We start from the raw sequence: 26,290 nt of genomic DNA, 5'->3' as shown, positions 1-26,290 counted from the left end.
TCGTGCATGGCCCAGTAGTAGTTCGGGGGGGAGGGCACGTAGGAGGGGTGGGAGGGGTGGGGAGAGCTAAACCTTATCTGTTCCTGTTGGCAAGAGGTGTACCAATGTCAGTGTCGGTGCAACGTGGCGGGAGAGAGAGAGAGAGAGAGAGAGAGAGAGAGAGAGAGAGAGAGAGAGAGAGAGAGAGAGAGAGAGAGAGAGAGAGAGAGAGTGGGGAGGGTGGAGAGAAAAAAACTGTTTTTCCCTGCACTGTTACCCACCACCAGCACCACTACCACCTCCATCACCACCACACCCTCTCTTCCTGCTCCTACTTATCATTCTCCGTCTTCTCTTCCTTCTTCTCTCCCTCCTTCGTATTCTCCTCTCGCACAGGCAGTCTGCACGGTACAAGTTGTCCTTTGATGTTGGATGAGGGATCTGCGCCTCTCCACTTTCCTCTCAAAGCGCTATGTGGGCCGTCAGGTTTGCTTGCACATGCCTACTTTAACTTCCTGTGCATGTAGTTTCAGCGTTAAAGCAGCACGGAAGAGAAAGCAGCAAAAGAGTGAACAGTGTCTGTGGTGTACTTGAGATGTAGGTCATGATGAACACCAGCCGTCACGTGTGAAGCGAACAAGTCAACGTCTGCATGGCTTCAGTCTTTGTCATCTGGCTGCGGCAGTGCGGGAGACTGACCGCTAAACACGCTTATATAGACTTACGTGGCGGTAAAGTTCACGTACTCGTATATAGTCTTACATGCGGTAGGAGCATGTAGCGTTGAAGCAGTTACGTTACCCGCTTCATATATGTGATATTTGTGCTGATCCCGATGTTACAGGTGACCCGTGATGTCCGCATAGTTTAATTGCCCACACCTGACTGTGCCATAATAAAAAAAGGATAGATGAAGATTGAAAACTCAAATGTCATGTTCCTATTTTAGCTTTCATGGCTTTTTCCCTTGATATGCATCGCTATCACACGATAAATTTCACTCACGTTTAGAGCAATGCAGTGCGCTCTATTTCCAGATTAACACTCAGCACTCTCGTCAGTAATAGATGAGAGGCTATTACGCTGCGCTTGTGGTGTACGTTGGTAGTGCAAAGTTACAATAAGGAGTGTTTAAAAAAGAATATGGAACAAATTTATTGATAGGAATAGTAGATGATCATAGGGATGTATAAGTTATGCAAGGTTGTTGGTCTGCTGGCTTGCAGCTTCCACTACTCGTTAGTTCTTATGATCTAATATTTTTCATATGATCTTATAATATCAGGTAGTCCAAGAATTCCTAAAGATATTTACACTGTATCTGTGTTGTAATACGTATGCGAACCATGGGGATGGGAGGTTTAAAGTTACGGTACGGTTAGAGCGCTTCGAAGACTGTAAAATTTTAATGAACTTCATAGAGTTGACGCCGCAGTGTGAAAACTCCTCCCTCTCCACGCTCCCACACAAAAATAGCGGCGAAATTATAAAACTTGGCAAATAAGAATCCCTGGAGAACCCTCTGACATGTGCTGATGATACTTGGCGGTGGAAGATTGTCGGGATGATGTACAAAGTTAACAGCAGCGGGAGGAGAGGCTGCAAGTCGCGGCACGCAAATGTTGGTGTCTCCTGAAAAAAAAAAAAAGTTTTATTTATCAATTTATCTATTTAGCTATCTATCTGTTTGTTTACTTATTTATTCATTCATTTTATATTTTTGTAACGTAATAGCAAACTAAATAGATGAAGATGCGCTATTTTTTTTTTATCATTATTACTACCGTTAACAATTTATCTCGCAATATCTGGCAGATAATAGCAGGAAGTGGTGCCATTGTAACGTGAGATAATTTACTGCAGTGTGGCAGTGACGAATCAGTAAAACACTAACGCAACAACAAGACACAACCTTTAATTCTGCTGCCTTTTAGGTCACGTATGATCAGTGGAGTGGAGGGAGAGGCTGTGCGCTTCAGGAAAGTAATGGTGGTGGTGGTAGTGGTGGTGAAAGTGGTGGTGGTGTTGAATAAGTTAAATATGTTAGAAACACAGTGGTGAGGGGATGGGGTTGGCATTGTAGTGTTATGGTGTGTGTGTGTGTGTGTGTGTGTGTGTGTGTGTGTGTGGTAAGTAGGTATATACTGATATAGAAAAGAGACCATTTGTAGTTATTTGATCTGCTTCCCTCCGTAGCTCGGCTGGAGAGGGTGTTCCTGACCCAGCCAGTGAGGAGAGCATGGACGTGTCCGAGGCCAGCAACAGCAGCGGAACCCTGGCCAATCACTCGCCTCTCTCCGACAACATTTACTCCTACGAGCAGGGCGTCCGCGACCCTCTAAGGTTTCCAATGCAGGTAAGGAGAAAGTAGCACGGCTTTCCTTCACGTAATCGACTTTGCTAACTTTGTGACTAAACTTCTTAAGACGACTGAATCCTTTACAAACACGCGAAAGAAAACAATGTTTCCACACACTGGCTAAAAATACTACCAAATGCTATCGATTTTATTTAGTTCTAGAATATAAAATGTTATGTTTTTGTTATTTAGTTTTGTGTACGTAAATCAGGTAAAAATATAAGAAATTAAATTCCAAATGATTTATTATACTGTAGAAGGCGCCCTTTCTAATACCTTATTTTCATCTGGGTAGAGAATGCAGTCGCTCAGAGCCTTTAAATCTTGGGAAAAAAAAAAAAAAACTATGAAAAGATAATGAGTTGCTTTTCATCATGCAAGCAGAACGGACGGCTAGTGGGCGCGGCGGTGGAGGGGGACCTCTCCCCACCCTCGGGAGTAGGCGAAGCAGCTGCAGCGCCTGCGGGAGGACAGAAACCCGCGCCATTTAACCTCTCCCACCTCGAATACACTTTGCCAGACACGGAGATATATGAGCCCGAGACAGGTAATGAGCGTGTTCAGTCTTTGCAAATGTCGGCATGTTCATGTGTGGTTGCTACATTTGAGATGCCTCCTTTATTAATCTATATTGAAAACATCTAAACTCTTCCCGTCTTATCTTTACTTATGTAATCCACCCACTTTTCCCTCAGCATTCCTCTTTTCTTGCGCCTTAATATCTCCATTTTCATCCTTTTTTACCCGTCTCAACTTTTTTCCTCCGCTCATACCATTTATCCGACAAAAATTAAGATAGTAGAAACTTTTATTCATAACTTTACTATACTACATCACACATATTTGCTCTTCGTTACTGTTCCTTTGTGTGGCCGTAGTCATGTAATGGAAGGCAGGCGAGCAGTGTCTTATCTCGTTGCTTCCGCAGTGGACTTCCCAAACTCACCGACGGCCCTGCGGTACATGGTGGACCCGAGCGAGGAGTGTGGCGGCGTGCGACTGGCTGAGCGGGAAGACACCTCGCAGCCGCCCGCCACGCCCACAGAGGAAGACCGCTCTCTGTATACGGCAGTGGTGTCGCCGCCCACCGGGCAGGTCACCCTGAGGAAAGGTTAGCTGGCCCCTCTCCCTCGGCCAAGGAGGGAATGGGGCAGGACGTGCTTGACCCAACACCAGTCAGGAAACTGTTTTGAATTGCAAATTACGTTGATTTTTCCCCTCTTCTATGGGTTCATTAGTAAGAAATGCTGAAATGAACTTGAACACATTTTCCATTAATTAGCGTCAGAAGAAAATACAAATTCAAATGGTGAGTCAGTATATGTATTTCAGGCTGGCAAGATTATATTTAGAATTTACTTAATTCGGACTCTTGACTTATGAAAGTACGCATATATACATTTTCTGATACTGATAATGGTACAACAACAACAACAACTATAATAATGATAATAACAATAATAAAAATGATAATGATAATGATAATAATAATAATAATAATAATAATAATAATAATAATAATAATAATAATAATAATAATAATAATAATTATGGTAGTAGTAGTAGTAGTAGTAGTAGTAGTAGTAGTAGTAGTAGTAATAATGGTAGTAGTAGTAGCAGTACTACTACTACTACTACTACTACTATAATTATTATTATCACTATTATTATTATTGATATTATTATTATTATTATTATTATTATTATTATTATTATTATTATTATTATTATTATTATTACTATTGTTACTATTATTATTATTATTATTATTATTATTATTATTATTATTATTATCATTATTATTATATTATCATTATTATTACTATAATTATCATCATCATCATCATCATCATCATCATCATCATCATCATCATCATCATCATCATCATCATCATCTTTATCATCATCATCACCACCACTATCACCACCACCATTATTATTCACATAATTATCATCACCATACCTCGTGCTTGACTGGAACCCTTGAGGCAACATCGGTGCCGTTCTCGCCAGAGGGAGACACGCGGGCCTCGTGGTTTCCAGACAGTGTTCCCGTGAGAGGCGTTGTATCCACATGATTTGGTGCTCATTACACAGATTTAGGTTGAAGCATTAGTCGAGTTCAGAAGATGGAGAGAGGACATGAATGCAAGGGCTTCAGAATAAATGCGCATTAAACTAAAGTCTCTCTCTCTCTCTCTCTCTCTCTCTCTCTCTCTCTCTCTCTCTCTCTCTCTCTCTCTCTCTCTCTCTCCGAGCAGCTTCTAGGAATCAAGGCCTTACTAGGGTCGTGGTAGAGAAAAAATGGTCCGTTAGTTATTCCAGACTGTCGGACGTTATAAATCTTGCCAGCCTGGAATAGTTTTATTTCTTTTATTTTTATTATGTAATGACTGTCTGACCAGCTGACTATCGTGACTTCTCAAAACGGTTTTCACTGGTAGTAAAATACAGAGTAGTTCATGGAAAGGAACGTACGCGGTGTATGGTATCTCCCTTTGCCAGACTAGTCCTCAGTGTTGCCGCCTAGCGCCGTTCCCATCCCACCCTCCATGCACTGCAGTAGACGTCATGTGTAGAGCAGAGATCAATCACCACTTCAAAACATGGCCGTGGTCCAACTCCTCCCCGCCCCCCCCACCCCGCACAGAGCGACCCTCTAGCCTGGAAGTGAACCGAAAGAAGCGCCTCACCGTCACCGAGGAGCTGCTGACGGTGGCTGTGGATGACGACCAGCACTCCATCTCGTCCCTCAGTCAGCACAGCGACGATGAGGACGACGACGCCCAGATGTTGTCCCACGACGAGTTCACCGACATGCTCACGCCAGACGACATCGACACCCCGGACGAGCTAGAGGAGTCCATCATGGAGCGTAAGGGGAAGACGCTTGCTATGTCCCTTGCCGCATCATTCCACAGCCATATCCAGGGGGTCGGTGGCCTGCCTCTTAGTGTCCAACATGTCCATGCATGCTTAAACCTAACTCTAATGAAAATTACGTAGTTTGCATGTCCACGTCCTTCAGATGGCTAGACTATTAATGAAGGGTTTGTTGACAAATTCCATATTTCCTGCGGCACATGAATGGGCAGCCTCCACCACCTTCTCCATCCATCTCCCTTATCCTTGCTTCTTCTCCCCATCGTGCTCTGGATGTGGCCCTGTAGCCTTAATGAAAGGCGTTGAAAGGATGCTTTTATGTATCTATTCCTTGACTTTCTGAACTGTTGCTAAACTCAATGTATCCTCAAAACTAAAGTTTTGTAAAAGTATATATTCTAAATAATACCATCCTTAGTAAACGAAAATTAATGTAGTGGCTCTTGTGTGTGATCAATCGAGTAATGGAACACGTGTTGCAAGCTGTCACCCGTGTCTTCTTCCACGTAACAGGTCTCGGCCCCCAGCCAAGGATAGATCCCCTGCCGGAATACACCACCAGCCAGGAAGCCACTGAAGAAAGGTCGTGGCGCTCAGTTGTCATATCGGGCATCGAGAGGAGAATTGACATGAAGGTGAGAGCAAGCACCGCCGGGGGCAGCATCTCATGAGGTGACGCGTCTCTCTGTGGATGCACGAATTAAAGCTGTCAGTCATGTCAGGAGCGTCTACTTCATATTTTACCCGTATCTATATTTATGCATGAGTTGTGAATGGTTCTCTAGGAAAATGTTTCAGGAAATTCTCTGTGTGAATGAATTAATGCATTAAACAACAACAACAACAAAAAAAGTTGAGTAAACACACACACACACACACACACACACACACACACACACACTTATCTACATATTTTCCTCTCTCAGGTGATTGAGCCATACAAGAAAGTACTAAGCCACGGAGGATATTTGCTGGGCAGCAGCGAAGCTATCATAGTGTTTTCCGCCTGCTTCCTTCCAGACAGATCCCGGAAGGATTACGACTATGTCATGGACAACCTCTTCATGTGAGTGTCTGTTGATACTCCCGTGATACTTTCGAAAAATACAAATCGTGAGTCATCTAATGCCTGCAACTTGAATGGACTAATAGTACTCAAACTTCCTACTAAGAATCGTTTCTTTTGGAATTCTAGGTATGTCTTGACGACCCTGGACCAGCTTATTGCTGAAGATTACATCCTTATCTACCTCCACGGAGCAACCACGCGGGGCAACATGCCGTCCTTCGCCTGGCTCAAGGTGAAGTATATAAGCATGCAGGTCACAAAACATGTCTTGGTAATGTCATGAGTCTGGATCTGCTACAAATAGTCTGATGAAATGGGGTGTACAGTATTCTTCCGAGAGACAGTCCTGTAAGTGGGGAGATGAAGAAAGTCAGAACTGAGGACAGAGTGAAGTGATAGCAGGGATATTGCCTTAATTACCTTGTTTGTGTTCTCACAGCGCTGCTACCAGATGATCGACCGGAGGCTCCGGAAGAACCTGCAAGGCCTGTATTTGGTACATCCAACCTTCTGGGTGAAGACGGTGGTGGTGATGACTCGCCCCTTCGTCAGGTATTGCTTGGAGATTAGACAGTTTCACCATCATATGTGGATTATCTAATCTTATCATTCACTTTATCACCATACGTGTTTTGAAGTAAAAAAAATCAGTGATAAATTGTTTTCACTTATTCATTTCATACTGAGGTCTACATAAATATACTTTTGGTCACTTTTCTTTTCAGTGCAAAATTTGCTCGCAAATTGAGATTTGTAAATAGTTTGAAAGAACTCTCCAGCCTTATCCCAATGGACCAAGTGTGCATCCCGGACAGAGTCAAACAGTAAGTGGTCCGCCTTGCCCTCTTCTGTCCTCCTTTACCTGTTTTGTCCTGTCCCCGCCACCTGCCTGGTCCTTCCCTCCTCACCTCTCCTGCCCTGCCTCCACGACTTACCGTGTTCCCCACCACCTACTCTGTCCTACCCCAATGTCCGACTTATACGACTTATACTTATACTCGTATCTATGACTGCATAAACCGACACTGTAAAGTAATTATGTAACTTTTTTAACATATGTAAATTATTAAAAAATGTAGTCATATCTCGTAACATTTTTATATCAAAGTAACTGACAGCATTTTGTTACTTAAGGTATGATGAGATCAGGGAGAGTCTACTGGTGAAGGCATGAGTGAGTATCTTTTTTACTCTCCTGTTTGAAACCAATAAATCAAGGGTCTGAGTGATAACATATAAACATATTTTTTAATACAGTATCTATAACACTTCATTGTGTCTCAGCAACTTAAAAAAAAGGGATTTTAGTACAAGGTCCAAAATTTTCTGTTTTGCAGATAAACCTAAAGCACAAAACTGTGTGGAATGCTGCTAAGACCCCAAGCCAGTGTGGACAGCAAGTACCTCCGTTCATCTGCCTTCTGCTGCTGCTGTACAGTTATAATTGTTAATGCTGGGATTTATTGTTCAACAAGAAATGTGTGACTAGACTTTAACGATCTGCAAATATAAAACCGTAACTGGATGGCAGCAAATGAACACTGTGTCTTTGTAAGAGGGTGAGCTACAGGAATTATAAAGGACTAAAGTTGAAAATAATTTTGCATATCAGTTATTAATTAATTTGTTACTCAATATGATTAGAGAAATAATCTAGTAAAATTGTGATTGTTAGAGAGAAGTATTTACAGCACAAAGTGGACACGACTCGCTCTGCATTCCTGGCTTGAGGCTCCGAGACGTGCCTGGCGAGGAGTGAAGCAGGTGCTTTACCAGTGTTGGCGAGGTGCATACACTTACAGGAAGAGAGAGAAAAAGAGATTGTTACTGTTGTCATTTGTTAGAACGGAAGTTCCACTATGAATACAATTATGTCATGCCTATAATATATATATATATATATATATATATATATATATATATATATATATATATATATATATATATATATATATATATATATATATATATATATATATATATATATATATATATATATATATATATATATATATAGTATGTATGTATTTGTTGCTGGTAAAGAAATGTTTAGGTTCCTGTATCATGTATATTATGTTAAGTGTTCTACAGATAAGAATGTTGATGACTGCACCCATATGAATCTACAGCTTAACAACACTAACTAGTGCTGCATATTTGTCTGGGTGTTAATTTATGTATATGTTATCATTATCATGATATATATATATATATATATATATATATATATATATATATATATATATATATATATATATATATATATATATATATATATATATATATATATATATATATATATATATATATATATATATATATATATACACGAATTATGAAAAATTGTATGGAATGTAGCAGTTCCTGTAGATAAGAGGCAAGTGATAAACAGCGATACAGTGAAGGCCCTTCCAGCAATCTGTACAGCACTGCTGGAGAAAATCTACCCAACTTATTCTGCATATACACTAAATGTATAAACCACTGAAGATGCATGCATGCTTTGTGAATATTGTAAACATATGCATTATATCACACGTGTGATAGATGACATCATATACAAAACCCAATAGCCTTTGTAATACTTAATGTAATGCTGGCCATTATAACAACTGCAGATGATAAACTCATAACATCATTTCTTTTATTTTGTATGTTATATATATAATTTCGCGAACATTTAGCTTATTTCATGACTATGGCAATAACCACAGTATTCTTTACCAAAATAACCATAATCATAACTTGCTGGCTTCACACTGCTATTTTCATCTTCAGAAAGCAGAATTTAGATGCATAATATTCACACTGTACAACTTTTGGTGAAAAAATACCTTAACATTTCCTTTGTTGCCAGTAGTCCCTATCCTCCGGGTGACAGTCGCAGCCCCGTGCACACTGGCCCGAGTGGTGAATATAAACGCTGAAATATTTCTCGCATCAGCTTGAACGTGTCATTAATGTTGACTGATGACAATTGATGCCATGATGCAATTCAACTATCTGCATTGTCAAGAATTGTTTTCCCAAACAAGAAAAGTTATCCCTCCGCCCAAATAATGCGTCAAATGCAGTTAGGAGAGTGGTGGGTGACGTTGTCTCAACCCTTGATAATTGAAAAGGTGGAGTGTTTGCTACTCTGCACACCTCACCATCACAGCCCAGTCATGCATCCAAAAGACAATACATCATTTCAACATCTTTTCCATACACTCTGTCTGTGAATGTGCACATATCTGTAGCATGGAGAGCATTTACTGGAGAGCAAATGTGATTTTATTTGGAAGTTTTTGCTTGGCAGTTATTGATATGCCAAAGTGAAGAGCAGGGTTTCGAGAAGTGCCAGAAAAGTGAGTTGGTAGTTGTGGTGCGATGCTCCTGGAGGTTAGGGTCTAGACCTTGGTTTACATTGAGTGCTGAAGGTTTACATGTCACATAATAAACACAACTGTCCCACCGTGCAGGAAGATAGATTTTAGCTACATTAATTTTCTAGGAAAGCATCATGAAGAAGTATGTAAATTATTTTAGTTACTTTTACATACTCATTTCTTAAAACAAATAGTGTACAGTGTAAAGCCTTGTACATACACGGCATGTGACAAGTCTTCATAAGACATACAATATATAATTAACATACATACACATAACTGAGTCATTGTGATCTTGCACGTTGACCACGGTGTGTCGATGTTGAGTTAGTGGCTTGCTAGTCTTCCCCAGGTAACATTAGCATCACCATTGATCCCTTTCTGTCCTCCTTCTGCCTGCGACCCTCCACACAACGCTTTTATGTAAAGTTCACTCAAGTTAATGCCACCCGAGAACATTTCTTCTTGACAATTTTACCCAAAACAATTATCGCCATGAGAAATTCCTTACTATCACAATTTATCATGGGAGAATTGCATGAGGGGAAATCCTGTGGATGGAATGTTCGTGGGGGAGTTTAGTTTGAGGGAAGTTACGATATTCACTACAGAACATATCACAGGACTGGACTAATACACTCCTACAGAATCCAAACATACCAGTTACAAGTTTTACAGTAACACAGAATTAGGCAAATTATACACTTGAGTTAATGTGAAATATTTCTTTTTAAGCAAAAATGATAATATGGATAAATTCCTTTTTCATGAGACCATAAGCTTCTGAGACTCATGTACTGTACACCCACCATTCTCATTCCATTAGTGTGTACTTGTATAGTAGCTACTTCTGACCGACCTATTGGACTCTGTCACTTAACTGTCTGCGTTTCATGGCATTATCACGTGAATTGATATTAATTCAAATAGGAGTATTTTTTAATGGTTTAAGCAATGATATCATTATAAAGTATACAGTTTTATTATCACATGTACTGAATCATATGTATACGTGCGCAGTTTACTACTGTTTGATTATTTGAATAGATTTTATGCAGTATATTTTTATGATATAAAGCAAACATGTATTTCACTTACATGCAATTTAATGATATATATTTATGGTACATTATATGCTTATTATTATTGTTTGCATAATAATTACTTAACTATCCTGGAGGTCTCCTAACCCATCCCACAGGTAGTTCATTCCGGCGTCACCTTTCTCTGCACAACAGATGAAATTATGGTTTATGAGTTCCCTTTCGATTCATGACAACTTTCTATACGAGTATCAAAATTTGAAATAAGAAATTGGAGAGTACATTGGCATACATATTATGCTGCTTTTTCAGGTACCTTAGTTCCCAATAATGTATTTGGAATAAACTAATATAGAGAAGCTGTTGTATCGTTTGTATATGAAGACAATATATGGAATGATGGTACACTCTTTCTTTAGTTCACTTTGGTTTCATAAACAAATGCATATGTTACAAGATGCTCTGCAAGATCGCAAGGACTTGTAAGGTACAGTGAAATCTCAAGTGAGATACATTTATCGTACTATAACATGATGGGCACGATATGACGTAATGTTCTCATTTGAAAATAAAGTCACATGGTAAAGTTTGATCAAACTGTATGTGATCCTTCCACATAAAAATAAACTAAAATTCCTGTCACAAAATTTTCACACAATGCACCTGAGTCCCTCGTAAGAATATAGGTAAATAACGTGTACGTATATGAAAGTTCAAGCAAGCATCATCAAGGTATGATAGTGTTACATACGTTTATTGCTATCACTTCATGTGTCAGTAATGGTAAGGAGAACATATTTTCAGGATTGCCAGCATTTTTGGCATTTTACGTTCCGCTTTACGGTATTTACCAGTATTCGGTGTCACTTCTGAGCCGTTACCACTCCTCGCTGTGAACAGTGAGTCGAGCCTGGAAACGGAGTCAAGCCAAGGAGTCGAACTATGGGGAGGTTCACTGCTTCAGGTAGCGACTCAGGTAGCGGGCGTTTCGAACCTGATGCCACACGAGGAATCTGCCAATCTGCACCAAAGAAGCTTAACGTCAGCATCTTCTCACTTTAGGCGGCACTGCAGTCGTGAGTAGATTACAGGGTCTTCTGTTTTTTCTTTCAGAAAATAACCTCAAGGCTTGCATTACATGAACATTTTTGGGGGGAGGGGAGGGGGGGCTAAACAGTATGGTTTAGAAATCAATGAGGTGTAGTTAGATTGTTCACACGGTAACCATGTGGTAAATGTGCTGCGATTCGCTAGCCACATGCACTGCTAAACCGCATTCTGAGTTCTGCAGTACTGTACAAGTCTGTGGAGTACTTACATTTACGCCATATTTTCTTCCTTCTATCCTGTTCACTAAGTACATATAAATCAATCACTCTCTGCTGGAGCGCAGGTAAAATAGTTCTCAAGGGATGAGCCGTGTATAGCACTATTTGCCATTTCTCATTAGTTTCCCCTTAAATCTTCCCCCTCCCACCACTTTCTTCCATTTAAATTAAGCGCGCGGCACGACGTCTGGGGCCGTATTCTTCATACAGTTATAACATATGTCATAGCTATGGCAGATGGGTATCATAACTTAGAACATCTATCATAAGTCGTATATCATAAGTTATGACGAGCGAAACGTCTATCATAACCGTCTGCTATATGTAACGCTTGCCCCACACCTGCTCCACACAACCTTGTATTTCAAAGCTCAAAATTGTTATTCTTTGATACTTGTGTTTGACGGTGATAATGGAGAGCATTGTCCAATTTACTGGTATCTTGTTCAGTTCTCCATATAATGTCATACTCGTATATCTTTCGTATCCATTCAGTGATTCCCTTCATATTGAATCACTTGAACAATATTTCTTTATTAACATCTTTTGCTAAGAGAAGATGCATCGTAATATTTAACTTGTAATCTTATTTTTGATTGGTGCGGAATTTTTTTTATCTAAAACTCTGTTCCTTCAGTCATCTATACACAATTCAGGATTGTGTGTGAGAGAGAGAGAGAGAGAGAGAGAGAGAGAGAGAGAGAGAGAGAGAGAGAGAGAGAGAGAGAGAGATAGAGAATTATTTGATATTGAAATAAATGCTAGTTTAAAGAAAAGTATGGTTACAAAGTATCGAGGATTTACCGCTGTGTTCGTGTTTTTACTGCAGGGTGTGTGTTTGTGTAGCTACCGAGGCGTCTTGAAGTTTCGAGATACGATTCTCCGTCATCCGGGCAGCCAGGAAGCAAAGCAAAGGTGAGTACAGCGCTATGCATGTCTTTTTTGTTGTATTATTTAACATCATTTAGACGTTGATATACGCATTTTTCTGTTTTCGCACTTAGGGAAGCTTCTGGGTCTTGCTATGCCTTCGTGATAATGAAGAAATGCTGATAGGAAATGTTGTGAAGGAAATGTGATCTCGTGAGTGCTTAGTGTAGTGTCCTGTGACGTTGTTAATTTACTAATGTCAGCTTTCTCGGGAAGTTTTGCTGTTTGCGTAAGTGAACGCAGGTAAAGGACCACTTAGGACACAAACGGAAAGAAAAATTAAAGTAGTACAGTACAGGACATTATCGTGTCTTAGTAATCCAGGAATATTTATAGTATGTTGTCATATATTTCGACTGTTAAAGGTAACTGGTCCGCATGATTACACGAGTATTGTTATCGCGTAAAATTGTACAATTTATTAGATTTACTTTCCGAATTATCTGTATAGTGTACACTGGGATAAGTATTATTATTACATGTCATATTTTCTCTCTCTCTCTCTCTCTCTCTCTCTCTCTCTCTCTCTCTCTCTCTCTCTCTCTCTCTCTCTCTCTCTCTCTCTCTCTCTCTCTCTCTCTCAAAATCAGTGTATAGAAATAATTCCATCTTACAGTAGTTACCCATGTAAAACGGTAATTTTCTTTAGTTCCACCATAGAGTAAGGAAGATATGAATCAGAAACTTTTGTAAATTTGTACTGCGCTAACAGAGGATAAAATAATATAAGCCGTATCCCATAGTATCGCTTTCAGCGTACGTTTAGGTACTGTATGTCTCAGAGCCAGTATTTTTGTCCTCTGAGAAATCTGTGGCTGATAATGAACTTGTTACTTCTAGATCCACCTTTATTATAACAGTTTGGTACCTTTCATGATTGGTTTATGTGTTTCGGGTGTTTAGAAAAAAAAAAAAAAAAAAAGCGATATGATAAAAGAATCAAGCTGAACTCGCCCAGAAACCGAAGGGGTATCAGGCTGATTGACATTTCTCGCGCTCAGAGTCAACAGAAAAGTAGGGACGGCGCGCGAGGCAGTAAACATCGGGGTAGGATCATCCGCCAGCCACACACTCTCCGTTTGTCCAGGCCGCCTTAAATGGCTGCGAATACTGTGGTGGTGCGACTTAATGGACAGGATGAATCTTGGGCAATTATAAGACGGACATTCGTGGGTTTGCTTTGAAATGGCGTACACTTCCCCTCTCTCTCTCTCTCTCTCTCTCTCTCTCTCTCTCTCTCTCTCTCTCTCTCTTGACCGTAGCTGACTAACCTAACGATTGAAATGGTATGATGATAATAATTAAGTACGCCACATAATTAACTTGTTTATTAATATATAATTGGGAAACAGTAAATAGTTCAAACACAAATTGTAAATGTATTTCGTTATGAGTTAATTTCGTCTTTCTTAAGTGTAATTGCGTATTATTGTGAAACAGCTTTCTCGAAAATAAATGAGGTAACAAGTGACATTTTTTCTATGGGTCAATCTGGTTAAAGAGCGATCTTGTATGACGTCGTGTTTGTCCACATCCTGATTATTCTTAGATCTGGTAGAGGACGTGTGTGTGTGAGTGTGTGTGTATGAGTGTGTGTAAAAGCCTAGAAACTGACACGACCGTAAGCATGTAGCCTACCTATTGTGCGCGCGGACACACCACTCACACACTCACACCACACACACACACACACACTTAAACAATTAACCTTAAACATCACTTTGTTATTTTCTCTTATCTTTTAAACTCAGTAGTAGCTCGTATAATATTTGAGTCCTTTCTCTCTTTTTCCGGAATTCAAGCTGTGCCCGCCACTCACCACCGAACACCTTACCAAGCACTGCCGCCAGCAACACACAACCCTCTCATACCATACTGCCCTGCACCTCCACGTACAGATACGCTCACTGCAACAACCTTGATGTCATAAACACCCTCATCCATGCACACGCCCCTTCAATCTCATTTACAAAGATGGGCCATTGGAGTACCATTGGCGTTCTAAACCCTCTTTCTCCCACACGCCCCACGTTGACGCCTGTAAAAACATGCCCATGAGGATTAGCAGTCGTTAAGAGGAGGCTTGCGGAGGGAATGCCTTGATGTCGACAGCGACGTTACACCAACACGGCGTCGTAATGTTCCTCCGCGTCCCGCCAGGCAATTTAGAATCCCTCACGTTTCCCAGCCCGGATGGTAGTTATGGAAGTATTTTGCCATGTGCGGCCCTGCCCTGTCGTGTCCCCGGGATGCTTACACCGCCGAGGAAAAAAGCTGTGATCAGCCAAACTCCACAGGCAGGATTACACGACTAAGACAGGCGGACAGGTAGATTTACACGGAGGAGACAGGCGGACAGGCACACTTATTTAGCCTCAAGTGTATGTTGCATTTTCCCTCTCCGGCCGTAACTGTACACACGTGACGAGGAAATACTTTACATCATGCGTTTTTCTTATTACAGACCACCGCCAAGGTCACTCTTCGCTGCCGGAATAATATGGTTACGGAATTATCCAATGAAATGGGGAAGGTTGTTTGATCAGGCAATAGGAGGAGGAGGAGGAGGAGGATAACCTTGGCAACACCTCGCTTTTGTCGATGGTCCGTGTGTCTGTCTGATAATGACGGTACATGGACGATTACGCATAGGTGTGACGAACAGAGGACTACACACACACACACACACACACACACACACACACACACACACACACACACACACACACATACCGGTACCTCGAGGTTAAGAGATGTATCTTTATTAGTGGTTCCCTGGTTTAAGTAGTTGTGTTTTTGGACAGGCATCTTAACAGCTTTGAGAGAGAGAGAGAGAGAGAGAGATGGAGAGGAGGAGAGAGAGAGAGAGAGAGAGAGAGAGAGAGAGAGAGAGAGAGAGAAAGAGAGAGAGAGAGAGAGAGAGAGAGAGATTACAAAACAAATTTAAGTTTCAATTTAACATCCATTTTTTCCGGAGCATTTACATGTCAGGTGTTAAGATTTTCTGCGCCCACAGTTGTCACTAATCCAAATACGAGAATTATGGTTTACGTTTCTTAGATAAAAGCAATGAATGAAAAGCGTATGGTTCGTAATATTCGCAGGTGTTGTTTTCTGTAGCCCAGTAAAATATGACGCATCGATAAGCAGAACTTCGCAATGAATTTGGGTGTGCGTACTCGTAATGATCGTTTTATGTAGATCTGACTGGCGCCAGTGACTAATTTGGCATTTTATATACATAACTTTGATTACGATCCGTGCAGTTTAAAGATACGTCTCTTAGTCTTTTGCTGTCAACTGATCTATTTATCTGTGTATCAACTAATCTGTCTATCTATGTATATATCTCTATCTATTTATCTACATATTTATCTATCTATCAATATTTTTACGTGGTCTTGAATTGGTTTTGGATATAATTGATGCCTTATTGAAACTCTCTCTCTCTCTCTCTCTCTCTCTCTCACTTCCTCTCTCCTCCTCTCTCTCTCTCATCTCTCCCTCTCTCTCCTCCTCTCTCTCCCTCTCTCTCTCTCTCTCTCTCTCCTCGTCTCCATGCTAAAAGACCTGAACACAAGTACCAACATGCCTCTCGTACAGCGTCGTGTGCAGTATACGCATGGACGGTTACTACATACTTGGATTTTAGTGTTTTAAACATGTGACAGTAATTCGTACCCTCTGTCCTTCCTCCCTGTGACCTTCGGCGTAGCACCCTTCATTCCGTCTTAGAGCTAAATGGGCGCCACGCTGCATTAGAGGACCCTTCCCTACCCGGACTCTTCCTGCCGGCTAGTTAAGGACCTTTCTTAGCGCTGTGTCACCTTCATTATCGTTTTGCTCTCTCGTTTTGTAAGCAGTTCCCTCTCTTATCATATGCTCACAATGGCACAGTCGTGGGCAGTTGTCTAGTAACATATCATACTTGTTTGTACTGTGTATTAATGCTTAACATGAATCTAAAGTCGTAAGATCTACTAAACATTCTTCGGTTTGTTGGATTTCTAATGTTATCAGCAGAGCGGAGGATTTTTAGAATGAGGGAAAAAGTAAATTTCGTGAAAGTGAGCACAGGGGAATTCCTATAGCTTAAAGCCATGATTCTGTCCAGCCGGTGCCGCCTCTATTCAGCGGTGTCTAGTCGAGAATTATGCTTCTGATAGCACAGGCTGAATTATAAAGTTTTGTAACAGGATGTAATCATAGAAATAGTGGAATCTTTTCTTTTTTTTTATAACAAAGCTGCACGATTTTTAGCACCGTTAGTTTTATTGGATTCATCCGCTCAGACTTTTACTCCATGTTTGCCAGTGAGCCACACACACACACTCACACACACACACACACACACACACACACACACACACACACACACACACACACACACACAGTCAGACAGTTCACTGAATGAGAAGAAAATGTTTTACGGTATTAGTAATCATCAGTGACGTCGGCTTAGGTAAATTATTCAAAAGACGTACATCTATGTAACGTAAAATTAAGAAAAAAGTAAGAGATTTCATATACCAGCGTCTAAAAAAAAACAAAAAAAAACATGGCTGTACGATGCATGTACATAAAATCGCATTGGATCCAGGTTAAAGGTTGACTGATCGATTGCGAGTGTTGGCGCTGCCTCAGCAAGGTCTGACGGCGCTACATGCTAGTACTGAAAGTTGACTAGAATATCAGAATGTTTAAAAACGTATACGATCTCATGGATTGAAAAATAGGATAGGTGCAGTAATATCAAAACTACATCGAAACAGAATTGGAGATATATTTATTACATTTTGTGGTTGCGGAAAGAGACGTATCTTGGTATTAGAGAGAAAACGGAAATTTCTCTTATCTCTTAAACTGGAGCACTCGATCGACACAGTGAGTTGGGGAGGTGGGCTGTGCAGTCATCACAGTCAGGCTGAGCTGCACGGAACATGATGTGATGCTGCTGAAATTTATTAGTTGATGTATTAAGCATATCTGTTCCTCCTGATCCTTCTCCTCCTATTTCTTTTCTTTCTTTTCTTCCTCCTGCTTTTTCTTGTGTGTTAAAACAGTCACTTCTAGAAAGTAACCACATAATGGGTAGGCTTTCTATTACTTGCCACCTCCGTTCTTTGTTTCTCCTCCTCCTCCTCCTCCTCCTCCTCCTCCTCCTCCTCCTCCTCCTCCTCCTCCTCCTCCTTGTCTTCCTCCTCCTCCTCCTCCGCCTCCTCCTCCTACTCCTACTTTTCTTCCTCCTGGCGGGGAGTGACGGATGGAAGATTAAACTTTTCCTTTCGTGATTTATTATCTATTAGAGAAATCACTACTGATGTGTGTGTGTAGGAGAAAGGCGGCAAATGAGAAGATTGAGGAGGAGGAGGAGGAGGAGGAGGAGGAGGAGGAGGAGGAATACGATGTTACATGCGGGAATTACGGGAACCACCTGTGCACAATCTAATCCTCAAGTAAGGAAGCAGGAGGGCAAAGGTGAAGTCTGACATGAAAATTTGACTTGAAAGTTAGTGGAAGAAGAAAAGAAGAAATAGTAGAAGAAGACGAAAAAATATATTAATAATGATAATAATACAACATGAACAACAGCAGCAGCAGCAGCAACAATAACTAACATCATTCTCACCACCACCACCACCACCACCACCACCACTACTACTACTACTACTTCTACTACTACTACTACTACTACTACTACTATTTTTCCTTTAAAATGAGGTAACAATGTCTCTTATCTATGTAAGTGGGAAAAAAATGAGCTGTGAAGTGATTACATTGTCATACTTTATGCATTTCAGCAGTATCACCAGTCACTGCACTAACACTACGAGCACTTCCAGCTTCAAGTCAGACATCACAGAAGACAGATGAACCAATCGTACAATGTGTGCCCATAGAGGAGAAAAAACTTAAAAATTTGCATTCGGTAGACAGGAGAACTTTAGTTTGCGTGGCAAGATAGAAGGAACAAGAGGAAGAGGAAGACCTAAAGAAATTTTATGGGCGGACTGGTGAGGACGATCGGAATGAGAGCCAGTGTTGTTAAAATACTGCAAATGAAGAGAGAGTAAAGAGAGTGGTCTGCTATGGTAGCCTGCTTCTTCAGGGACACGGCACCGTCGGAGGAGGAGGAGGAGGAGGGGGAGAGGCGTAGGTTAAGAGGAAGATCAATTAGAGGTATTTAATACGCATAAAGAATATAGAAAGACTAATGTAAACAAAATCCGTTTGGCTAATTGGTTAATTATTACAACAGGACTAGAAGTTGCAGGTTCGAGCTTGATAAAAGTAAGATGTAAAAAGATGGGAAGATATTTGTTATCGAATAGAGTGGTAAATGACTGGAATTGGCTGTCTTATAAGGTTGTTAGCAGCGAGTAAATAGGGAGCTTTAAAAGATGAATAGATAAAATTATGGACAGGGACAAAACGTGGATATAAATTGGTATGTTTTATAAATTAACTGCCACTTGTAGGCGTATTTGCTTCTTGCAGTTTCTCTTATTTCTTTATGTTCTCATGTTCGTCCAAAATGTGCAGGAAGACTGGTCCAAATGTTTAAAGATGTATTGAGCTTAATCCTGATTTGAACCGTGTGATGATAATCTACGCAAAATTCCCTGTCGACATTTGGACGGTCTCTTGTCAAGCATTGTCAAGTTATCACACACACACACACATTGTATTCTATCTACGTATACCCTTTTCATGAACACCAAGACCGCACACACTCAAGCTGTGGGCCTATAAATGAATTGAGTAACGGATGACTTTCTGACCTGTGCTCGAAGGTTCTGCCAACGATCCATTGATTTATTACTTGTTTTACCCACCTCCGTGAATTGGTGGTTCCGTTTCAGGTAACTTTAAATTATGACGTCAAGGTCTTTTTTTGTCAACTCTGGAAAGCTGAGCACCTTCATTGAGGAGGAAGAAAAGGATGAGGATGAGGAAGAGGAGGAGGATGAGGATGTAAAGAATGAGGGAGGAGTAATAGGAAGAGGATAGTTATTGGTAGAAGACGGATATAACCTTGGTTGTTATTAATTAAAACAGACGATTTGAGTTATGTGTTTAGAATCTATTTCAGAGTTAAAAAGATCTGTCAGGATGTCTTTTACTAATAAGCTTATTTTTTGTTCCACTGACATGAACCACATTCATGTATTTTCATTCCAAGTTATGTAATACATCATGAATTTCCTATGAACCTGCTCTTATTCTGGGCGCTGTGATATTCCCCCCCCCCCTCTCTCTCTCTCTCTCTCTCTCTCTCTCTCTCTCTCTCTCTCTCTCTCTCTCTCTCTCTCTCTCTCTCTCTCTCTCTCTCTCTCTCATTCTTCCTCAATTACTCGAACTTCACTCACGTCACTCATCACTATGATTATTTCCAACCATTCCCACAACCTTCACCACACAATGCCTTCCTCATTCACTCTGCAGTCCACTCCTCCATTCATTCATTCATTTATTCATTCATTCATGTATCTGCTTGTACCCTCACTCTTACTCTCACACCTTCACTCTTCACTATAGTTACTCTTTCTTTACCAGTCACTGCACCCCTCACTCCTAATCCACATTCACTCCACGGCTCGCTCACTCATCCTATTCACTCGTACTTATTCAGCTCACTCACTCTTGCCTTCATTCATTCCATCCCTCACTTTGCCTCCTGCCATGATTCGCTCCACCACTCACTCACTCACTCATCTTATTCACCTGTACTTATTCAACTCACTCATCCAATCTCCCTCGGCAGCATCACTACCAACTACCGTGCTGTCCCTGAACCCCGTGGCACCATCCCTTCCTGTACGGTTGGGTATCATTATTTGAGTTGGTGAAGAACGTGATGAATACCACAACCAGTATCCTCCCATCTCCCAGTCTCTTACTTCTTCACTCTCCTTCCTCCCTCCCTCTATCTCTCCTTCTCTCTCTCTGCCGCCTGTAGGAAGGCCAGCAACTTTCCTGTGGCGGCGACGACCTTGCAAGGGTGAGAGAAGGACGCATTTACAACACTTTTTATAGGCCTGACGTACCTAGAGGTGGTGAGAGGGAGAGGTGGTGAGAGGGGAATGTAATGAGAGGGAAATGTGATGAGAGGGAGAGGTGGTGAGAGGAAGAGGAGATGGACTGCTTGTGATAAGGTGTACCTCAAGTAAGAGACGTAGGATCGTAAAGAAAGGCGAAGGACAAGGATACACAAAGGGAGGATGAGAAGAGAGAAGGGTAGGTACTGGCCGTGTACCTCGAGCCTCCCGCCATGGTGCAAGTGTTTATCGGAGACACGACAAATACTTGCAGGAGTATTGTGTGGGCGGCTTCCTGGACTCGCTGGTGACCATCGCCCGCCTGATCGGGGAGATTCACGCCAAGGGAATCGTTCAAAATGACATGAGGGCGTTGCGTATCACCGTTAATGGCAACGTGCGTGAGTCAGAGTTCCACCTCATAGACCTCGGCTTGGCGTGTCGCTTCGGACAGTCGCCGCCGAGTTGCTGCTTAGGTACCCGAGTAACACAGACACATAGAGCTTCGTGGAGTGGAGCGTGCCGTCTCAGAAGCCCGAGATCGTGCACGGTGGTGACTTGAGCGAGGACGAGGGAGAGGAAAGCAAGCCAACGTGGAGCCACAGCAAGTGGTTGGCGTCAGATGTGATACTGCAGTGACCGGTGTTTGCCTCGGGCGACGTGTACAGCTTGGGCGTCCTTGTCATGCTGCGAACATGCCTCCCTGATGCTCCCTCTGTGCAAGGTGGCCAAGCTGTGCCTCCCCAGTCAACCCGAGGCGCCGCTGCTCCCTGACCCGCCTCTCTCAAGTCATGACGAGCCTCAAGAGCCGACTGGCGCCCGACCAGCTCAGCCAAACACTGGGCGTGTTTCTGCAAATAACGGAGACTGGATCAGCAGGTTCATCTGTTCGTTCCTGTTGCCTCCGCCGCTATGATTGCGGCACTGCAGCTGCTTGATGCTGACAGAAGGCCGAAAGCAGGATTAGTCTTTGGCAAAGCTTCGTTAATCAGGGGTTTGGAATAATCTCTTGTATAGTTCTATTTATTTTTTTTACTCTATTTTGACTTGTAATGACTCTATTGTTTTCAGCATTTCATACCTTAACCGAGGTATATTAATATTCTCTCTCTCTCTCTCTCTCTCTCTCTCTCTCTCTCTCTCTCTCTCTCTCTCTCTCTCTCTCTCTCTCTCTCTCTCTCTCTCTCTCTCTCTCTCTCTCTCTATATATATATATATGTGTGTGTGTGTGTGTGTGTGTGTGTGTGGTGGTGGTGGTGGTGGTGGTGGTGGTGGTGGTGGTGTTGTAGTTTCTGATACATGCATTGTGTATAGCGGTCTTCTGAAGTACCTATGATGCCTGAAGTGGTGACAGCGACGAGTAACACACGAGTGGGAAAGTATGAGAGTATTATCTTTCTGGCAAACACTTGGGGACACATACGAGTACTTGATGATCCTATGCTTCCTGAAGTATTCAGATTAACGTCAACTGTAGAGGCGCAGCGTATGAAAGCCAGCATCATGGCTCCTCTTGCTGAGAGAGAGAGAGAGAGAGAGAGAGAGAGAGAGAGAGAGAGAGAGAGAGAGAGAGAGAGAGAGAGAGAGAGAGAGAGAGAGAGAGAGAGAGAGAGAGAGAGGCCTTTCTGTTTGTCTGTCTGCCTGCCTGTCTGTTTGTTTGTCTCCTTGTGTATTTGTCTGTTCCTTTGAATCCGTCTGCCTCTCTCTCTCTCTCTCTCTCTCTCTCTCTCTCTCTCTCTCTCTCTCTCTCTCTCTCTCTCTCTCTCTCTCTCTCTCTCTCTCTCTCTCCCGTCCACGTGTCCTTTGGCCTCCTCATGCCATTACCGTTGGTGCGTCGTGTGTGCCGCTTAAGGGGTTATTTGCGATTCTGCACGGGTGTCGTCACGGGCATGATAAGAGAGGCAATGAGAGAGAAAAGGAGCCGTTCGTGTTTGTATTAGGAAGGGAAAATAAACACCGCTCTTATATGTGTGTGTGTGTATGTGAGACCCCGTCCAGCGTGGTGACAGCTTCGAGACTTGCTTGACGCGGCGATTCTTGGGCAGGTGTTCGTGATGTGAGGGTGAGGTGACGGCCCGGGAGATGCGGCACTGACTTCCATGTATATACTGCATCTTATCACTCATTTCCCGATTTCAACTTAATATTTACCCTCTTGAGTATTTACCCTCTTGAGCATCTGACAATCTTATAACTATAGCGATTAGGTGACGCATCGGTGTGTAGGTAGCCAAGTTTTTCTATCTTGGGTGTAAGGGGGACGGTACCCAGGACAGCAGTGGATATGAGAGTGGGATGTGACAGGGTAGCGGTGGGGGGTGAGGTGAGCTGCAAGACGCTGGAAAGGAGGCCAAGGACAGTGATGGAATGGGAAGGAGAATCAGTGTGGTGTGTAGTGTAGTTAGACTGTTGATGTTTCTAGTTCTCATCACTTATCACTGACTATATTTCTCTCTCTCTCTCTCTCTCTCTCTCTCTCTCTCTCTCTCTCTCTCTCTCTCTCTCTCTCTCTCTCGTACGCTACCGTCCGCGCAAGTTATCTTATTGAAAAATGACCGTCACTTTGTCCAAGTTTTAGAAATCTGTCGACAAAATGCTGCCTAATCACCTGTAGTGCAAATATGGCATTATTATTTGTTTATTTATTTATAAAAGATGACCTTGAAGCAGCAAAAGAATACATATGTGAGAGTATTCTTTATAAGGATATAAAATAAACATAAAGGACTAAATGGCGTATATTAAATGTTGATGGTGATGGAGTTGCAGACCGTTAGCTTTTTAGTGAAATTTTAAGAAGCCCTGTGGTATGCGAGTGACCACGTACAGAGTGAGTTCCCCCAGATAGATTCCCCACACGATCGTTCCACCAACAAGATTCCACCCGAAACAAGACCCCATTATAGATTACGTTAAATTAAGCTGGATTTCTTTATATCATATTAGGTTAGGTGTCAGTTTCATAGCATGGGCGGATTTGGGATGGTGAAACGTTTCGTGAGGAATCTTCGTTGATGGAATTTATTTTTGGTGAAAGTTGCATAGAAGTGAATGACCAAACCTTCGTTACCTGAACATATAGTCTGAAGTGTCAGTTTCTCCTTCAAGAGTCCCTTTTGATCCTTTAACCGGCACTTGCGATATTAAGACGTAAAGAAGCTATTTTTAGGTTTTCGAAAGAATGACACGTTACCGTATGTGATGAGACCTAGAGGGTTTCATTGAGCTGATATTAAAAGGCAATAAATGTTCTAAACTATTAGATCACTCCTTGTCTTGTTGGTGGTGGCTTTCAGAAGTATATGATAAATTTACGCGAGACCTTTTTGTTGGAATAGAGAAGTCATCAAATAGAGAAGCCATCAGAGGTAAGTTAACCCGAAGCCAAGATTAAGAATATTATCAGGAGTCGTGATATTTACAGTAAATATATCTTTGCATTATAATCATATACTATGTTTCTTACAAATCTCACAAGCTCTTAAGTTGAAGTCCATCGTTCATTTTCATTCCGTAGATTTTATTGTTCCTTGGCTCCAAAACAGTTTGGATTAAAAAGAAATATATGTGTCTAGAGTTGTATGATTGTTCTTAAATGTTTCAAGAATTCAATCTCGTTTATAGAATTTATGTCTGGCTCTCATATTCTCCCCCTTCCCCCCTCTCTCTCTCTCTCTCTCTCTCTCTCTCTCTCTCTCTCTCTCTCTCTCTCTCTCTCTCTCTCTCTCTCTCTCTCTCTTTCCACACACACACACAGACACACACAAAGACACACACACACACACACACACACAGACACACACACACACAGACACACACACACAGACACACATGTATGAGAGCAAGAGAGCGAGAGAGCTTACTAAATCAGTCCATACAATGCTGCCACTACTGAGGCGACGCACGGCTGCCACTGCATCACAAGCACGGAGCGTCAAGGTGACACTTACATGGTTCTCTCAGCTACTTATGGTGCGGTATTCAAGGTCTTGCTATTTCTGTCCATCGCTTTATATCGTAAGTTATGTGACACGTAGGAGGACATTATAAGCTGTACATACTAATTCTGTTCTCGTTATTGAAGGAAAAAATTGTTTGATGATAGCATTTTTTTCCTTCACTTCCGAATACATCCCCTGCAGTGTCGAGGAACTGTTACACTAATGTCCATAGCACCCATGTTTTCATTTTTTGCTCCTCACCCACTTCTTGTGCACAGTTTTTTTTTTTTTTATTCTTTCAGGTATTCTTATCTTTTTTCACTGGAAGAGTTCAGAATATCCATGTATACATTATCGTTTCTCACCAGGAGCTTGGTCGAGGTTTTGCTGAGAGCTTAATTTACCTTTTCCACACACACACATACACACACACACTCACTTAGAATGAGGTGGAGTGTTGAGGTAGTGTGTGCAAAGAACATGCACGACTTCATGACTAGATTGGAATAAAATCAGAGCATGGAATCAGAACAATACATTATTCAAATCCTGTATGTTACAACTAGGCAAACACAAACACACACACACACACACACACACACACACACACACACACACATGTGGAGGTTTCGGGATGGGCAGGAGATAGCCAGGCCGGACACAGTTGGACAGACACCTGGCGCAGCGCCTTCTCAACACCGCGCCACCGCAGAAACAGCAGCAGCAGCAGCTCTCCATCAAGGGTTATCACCACAATCGCTGTTCCGGGAGACGTGCTGCTTGCTGGCTCGTGAAATAGGCGCCGTTAACGAGAGACTATCGCAAATCTGGCTACCGCGGGGGTACTGGAGGGGAGGGGGAACACGGGCGCTGATAGTGGTGGGGGTGAGGGCGGGGCAGCTCGGGAGATTGTTTCCGTATCGCTCTGATCTCAAGCATGCAAAGTATAAGGAGTTATTGATAGGTGATCACCCCTTTTTTTTATTTTTTTATCTCTTTTCCTCCCTTTAGTTGCGTACCCATTGTTCTAAGGCTTTCCTCGCCATTGTTCCTCCACCCTCCTTTCTTCCTCTCTCTGGCTGTCTTTCTCCCTCTCTTTCCACTCATTTCTCCCCCCTTCCACTCATTTCTCACCCCCCATCCACAACTACCTCATCTGTAAGTTGCCTTTTTTTGTTTCTACACCTGATTCTTCTCCCCTCTTCTTCCACTCTCTCTTCATTCCCACCGTCTCTCTCTAACGTCTTTCCCTCCCCCGTCCCCTCTCACTCCACTGGGCCCCGTGTTGCAAGATCCACTCTATCCTTTACTTAGCCTCCGCTCGATCCTCCACCTTGTGAATTTCTGG

The 26,290-nt window shown here is 42.0% G+C and overlaps 1 protein-coding gene and 1 long non-coding RNA gene across 8 annotated transcripts in view; both read left to right on the top strand.

The window, feature by feature from the left end:
• Nucleotides 1-11,296, top strand: part of LOC135108062 (protein prune homolog 2-like) — a 37,664-nt gene extending 26,368 nt beyond the window's left edge. For 3 of the 6 annotated variants that reach the window (XM_064018661.1, XM_064018698.1, XM_064018668.1), the window contains exons 3-13: nucleotides 2,176-2,335; nucleotides 2,720-2,885; nucleotides 3,267-3,449; nucleotides 4,989-5,213; nucleotides 5,735-5,856; nucleotides 6,148-6,287; nucleotides 6,417-6,522; nucleotides 6,730-6,842; nucleotides 7,016-7,114; nucleotides 7,425-7,464; nucleotides 7,628-11,296. In XM_064018661.1, coding sequence (XP_063874731.1) covers nucleotides 2,176-2,335; nucleotides 2,720-2,885; nucleotides 3,267-3,449; nucleotides 4,989-5,213; nucleotides 5,735-5,856; nucleotides 6,148-6,287; nucleotides 6,417-6,522; nucleotides 6,730-6,842; nucleotides 7,016-7,114; nucleotides 7,425-7,464 — 1,354 coding nt within the window. In that variant the 3' untranslated portion in view covers nucleotides 7,628-11,296. The remainder of the gene's footprint in view (nucleotides 1-2,175; nucleotides 2,336-2,719; nucleotides 2,886-3,266; nucleotides 3,450-4,988; nucleotides 5,214-5,734; nucleotides 5,857-6,147; nucleotides 6,288-6,416; nucleotides 6,523-6,729; nucleotides 6,843-7,015; nucleotides 7,115-7,424; nucleotides 7,465-7,627) is intronic. The other 3 variants (XM_064018678.1, XM_064018705.1, XM_064018687.1) reach the window with 3 other exon arrangements.
• Nucleotides 11,297-11,732: 436 nt separating this feature from the next.
• LOC135107996 (uncharacterized) overlaps nucleotides 11,733-26,290 on the top strand; it is a 145,078-nt gene continuing 130,520 nt past the window's right edge. The window contains exons 1-3 of one of the 2 annotated variants that reach the window (XR_010272103.1): nucleotides 11,733-11,780; nucleotides 12,862-12,947; nucleotides 18,764-20,115. This is a non-coding gene — a long non-coding RNA (uncharacterized LOC135107996). Of the gene's footprint in view, nucleotides 11,781-12,861; nucleotides 12,948-18,763; nucleotides 20,116-26,290 lie in introns of those variants that run through there. The other variant, XR_010272095.1, reaches the window with a different exon arrangement.

This window comes from Scylla paramamosain, chromosome 2 (genome assembly GCF_035594125.1).
Source record: "Scylla paramamosain isolate STU-SP2022 chromosome 2, ASM3559412v1, whole genome shotgun sequence".
NCBI classification, from domain to species: domain Eukaryota; kingdom Metazoa; phylum Arthropoda; class Malacostraca; order Decapoda; family Portunidae; genus Scylla; species Scylla paramamosain.
Note: the sequence above shows the minus strand (reverse complement) of the source record. Positions and strands in the feature narration are given on the sequence as shown.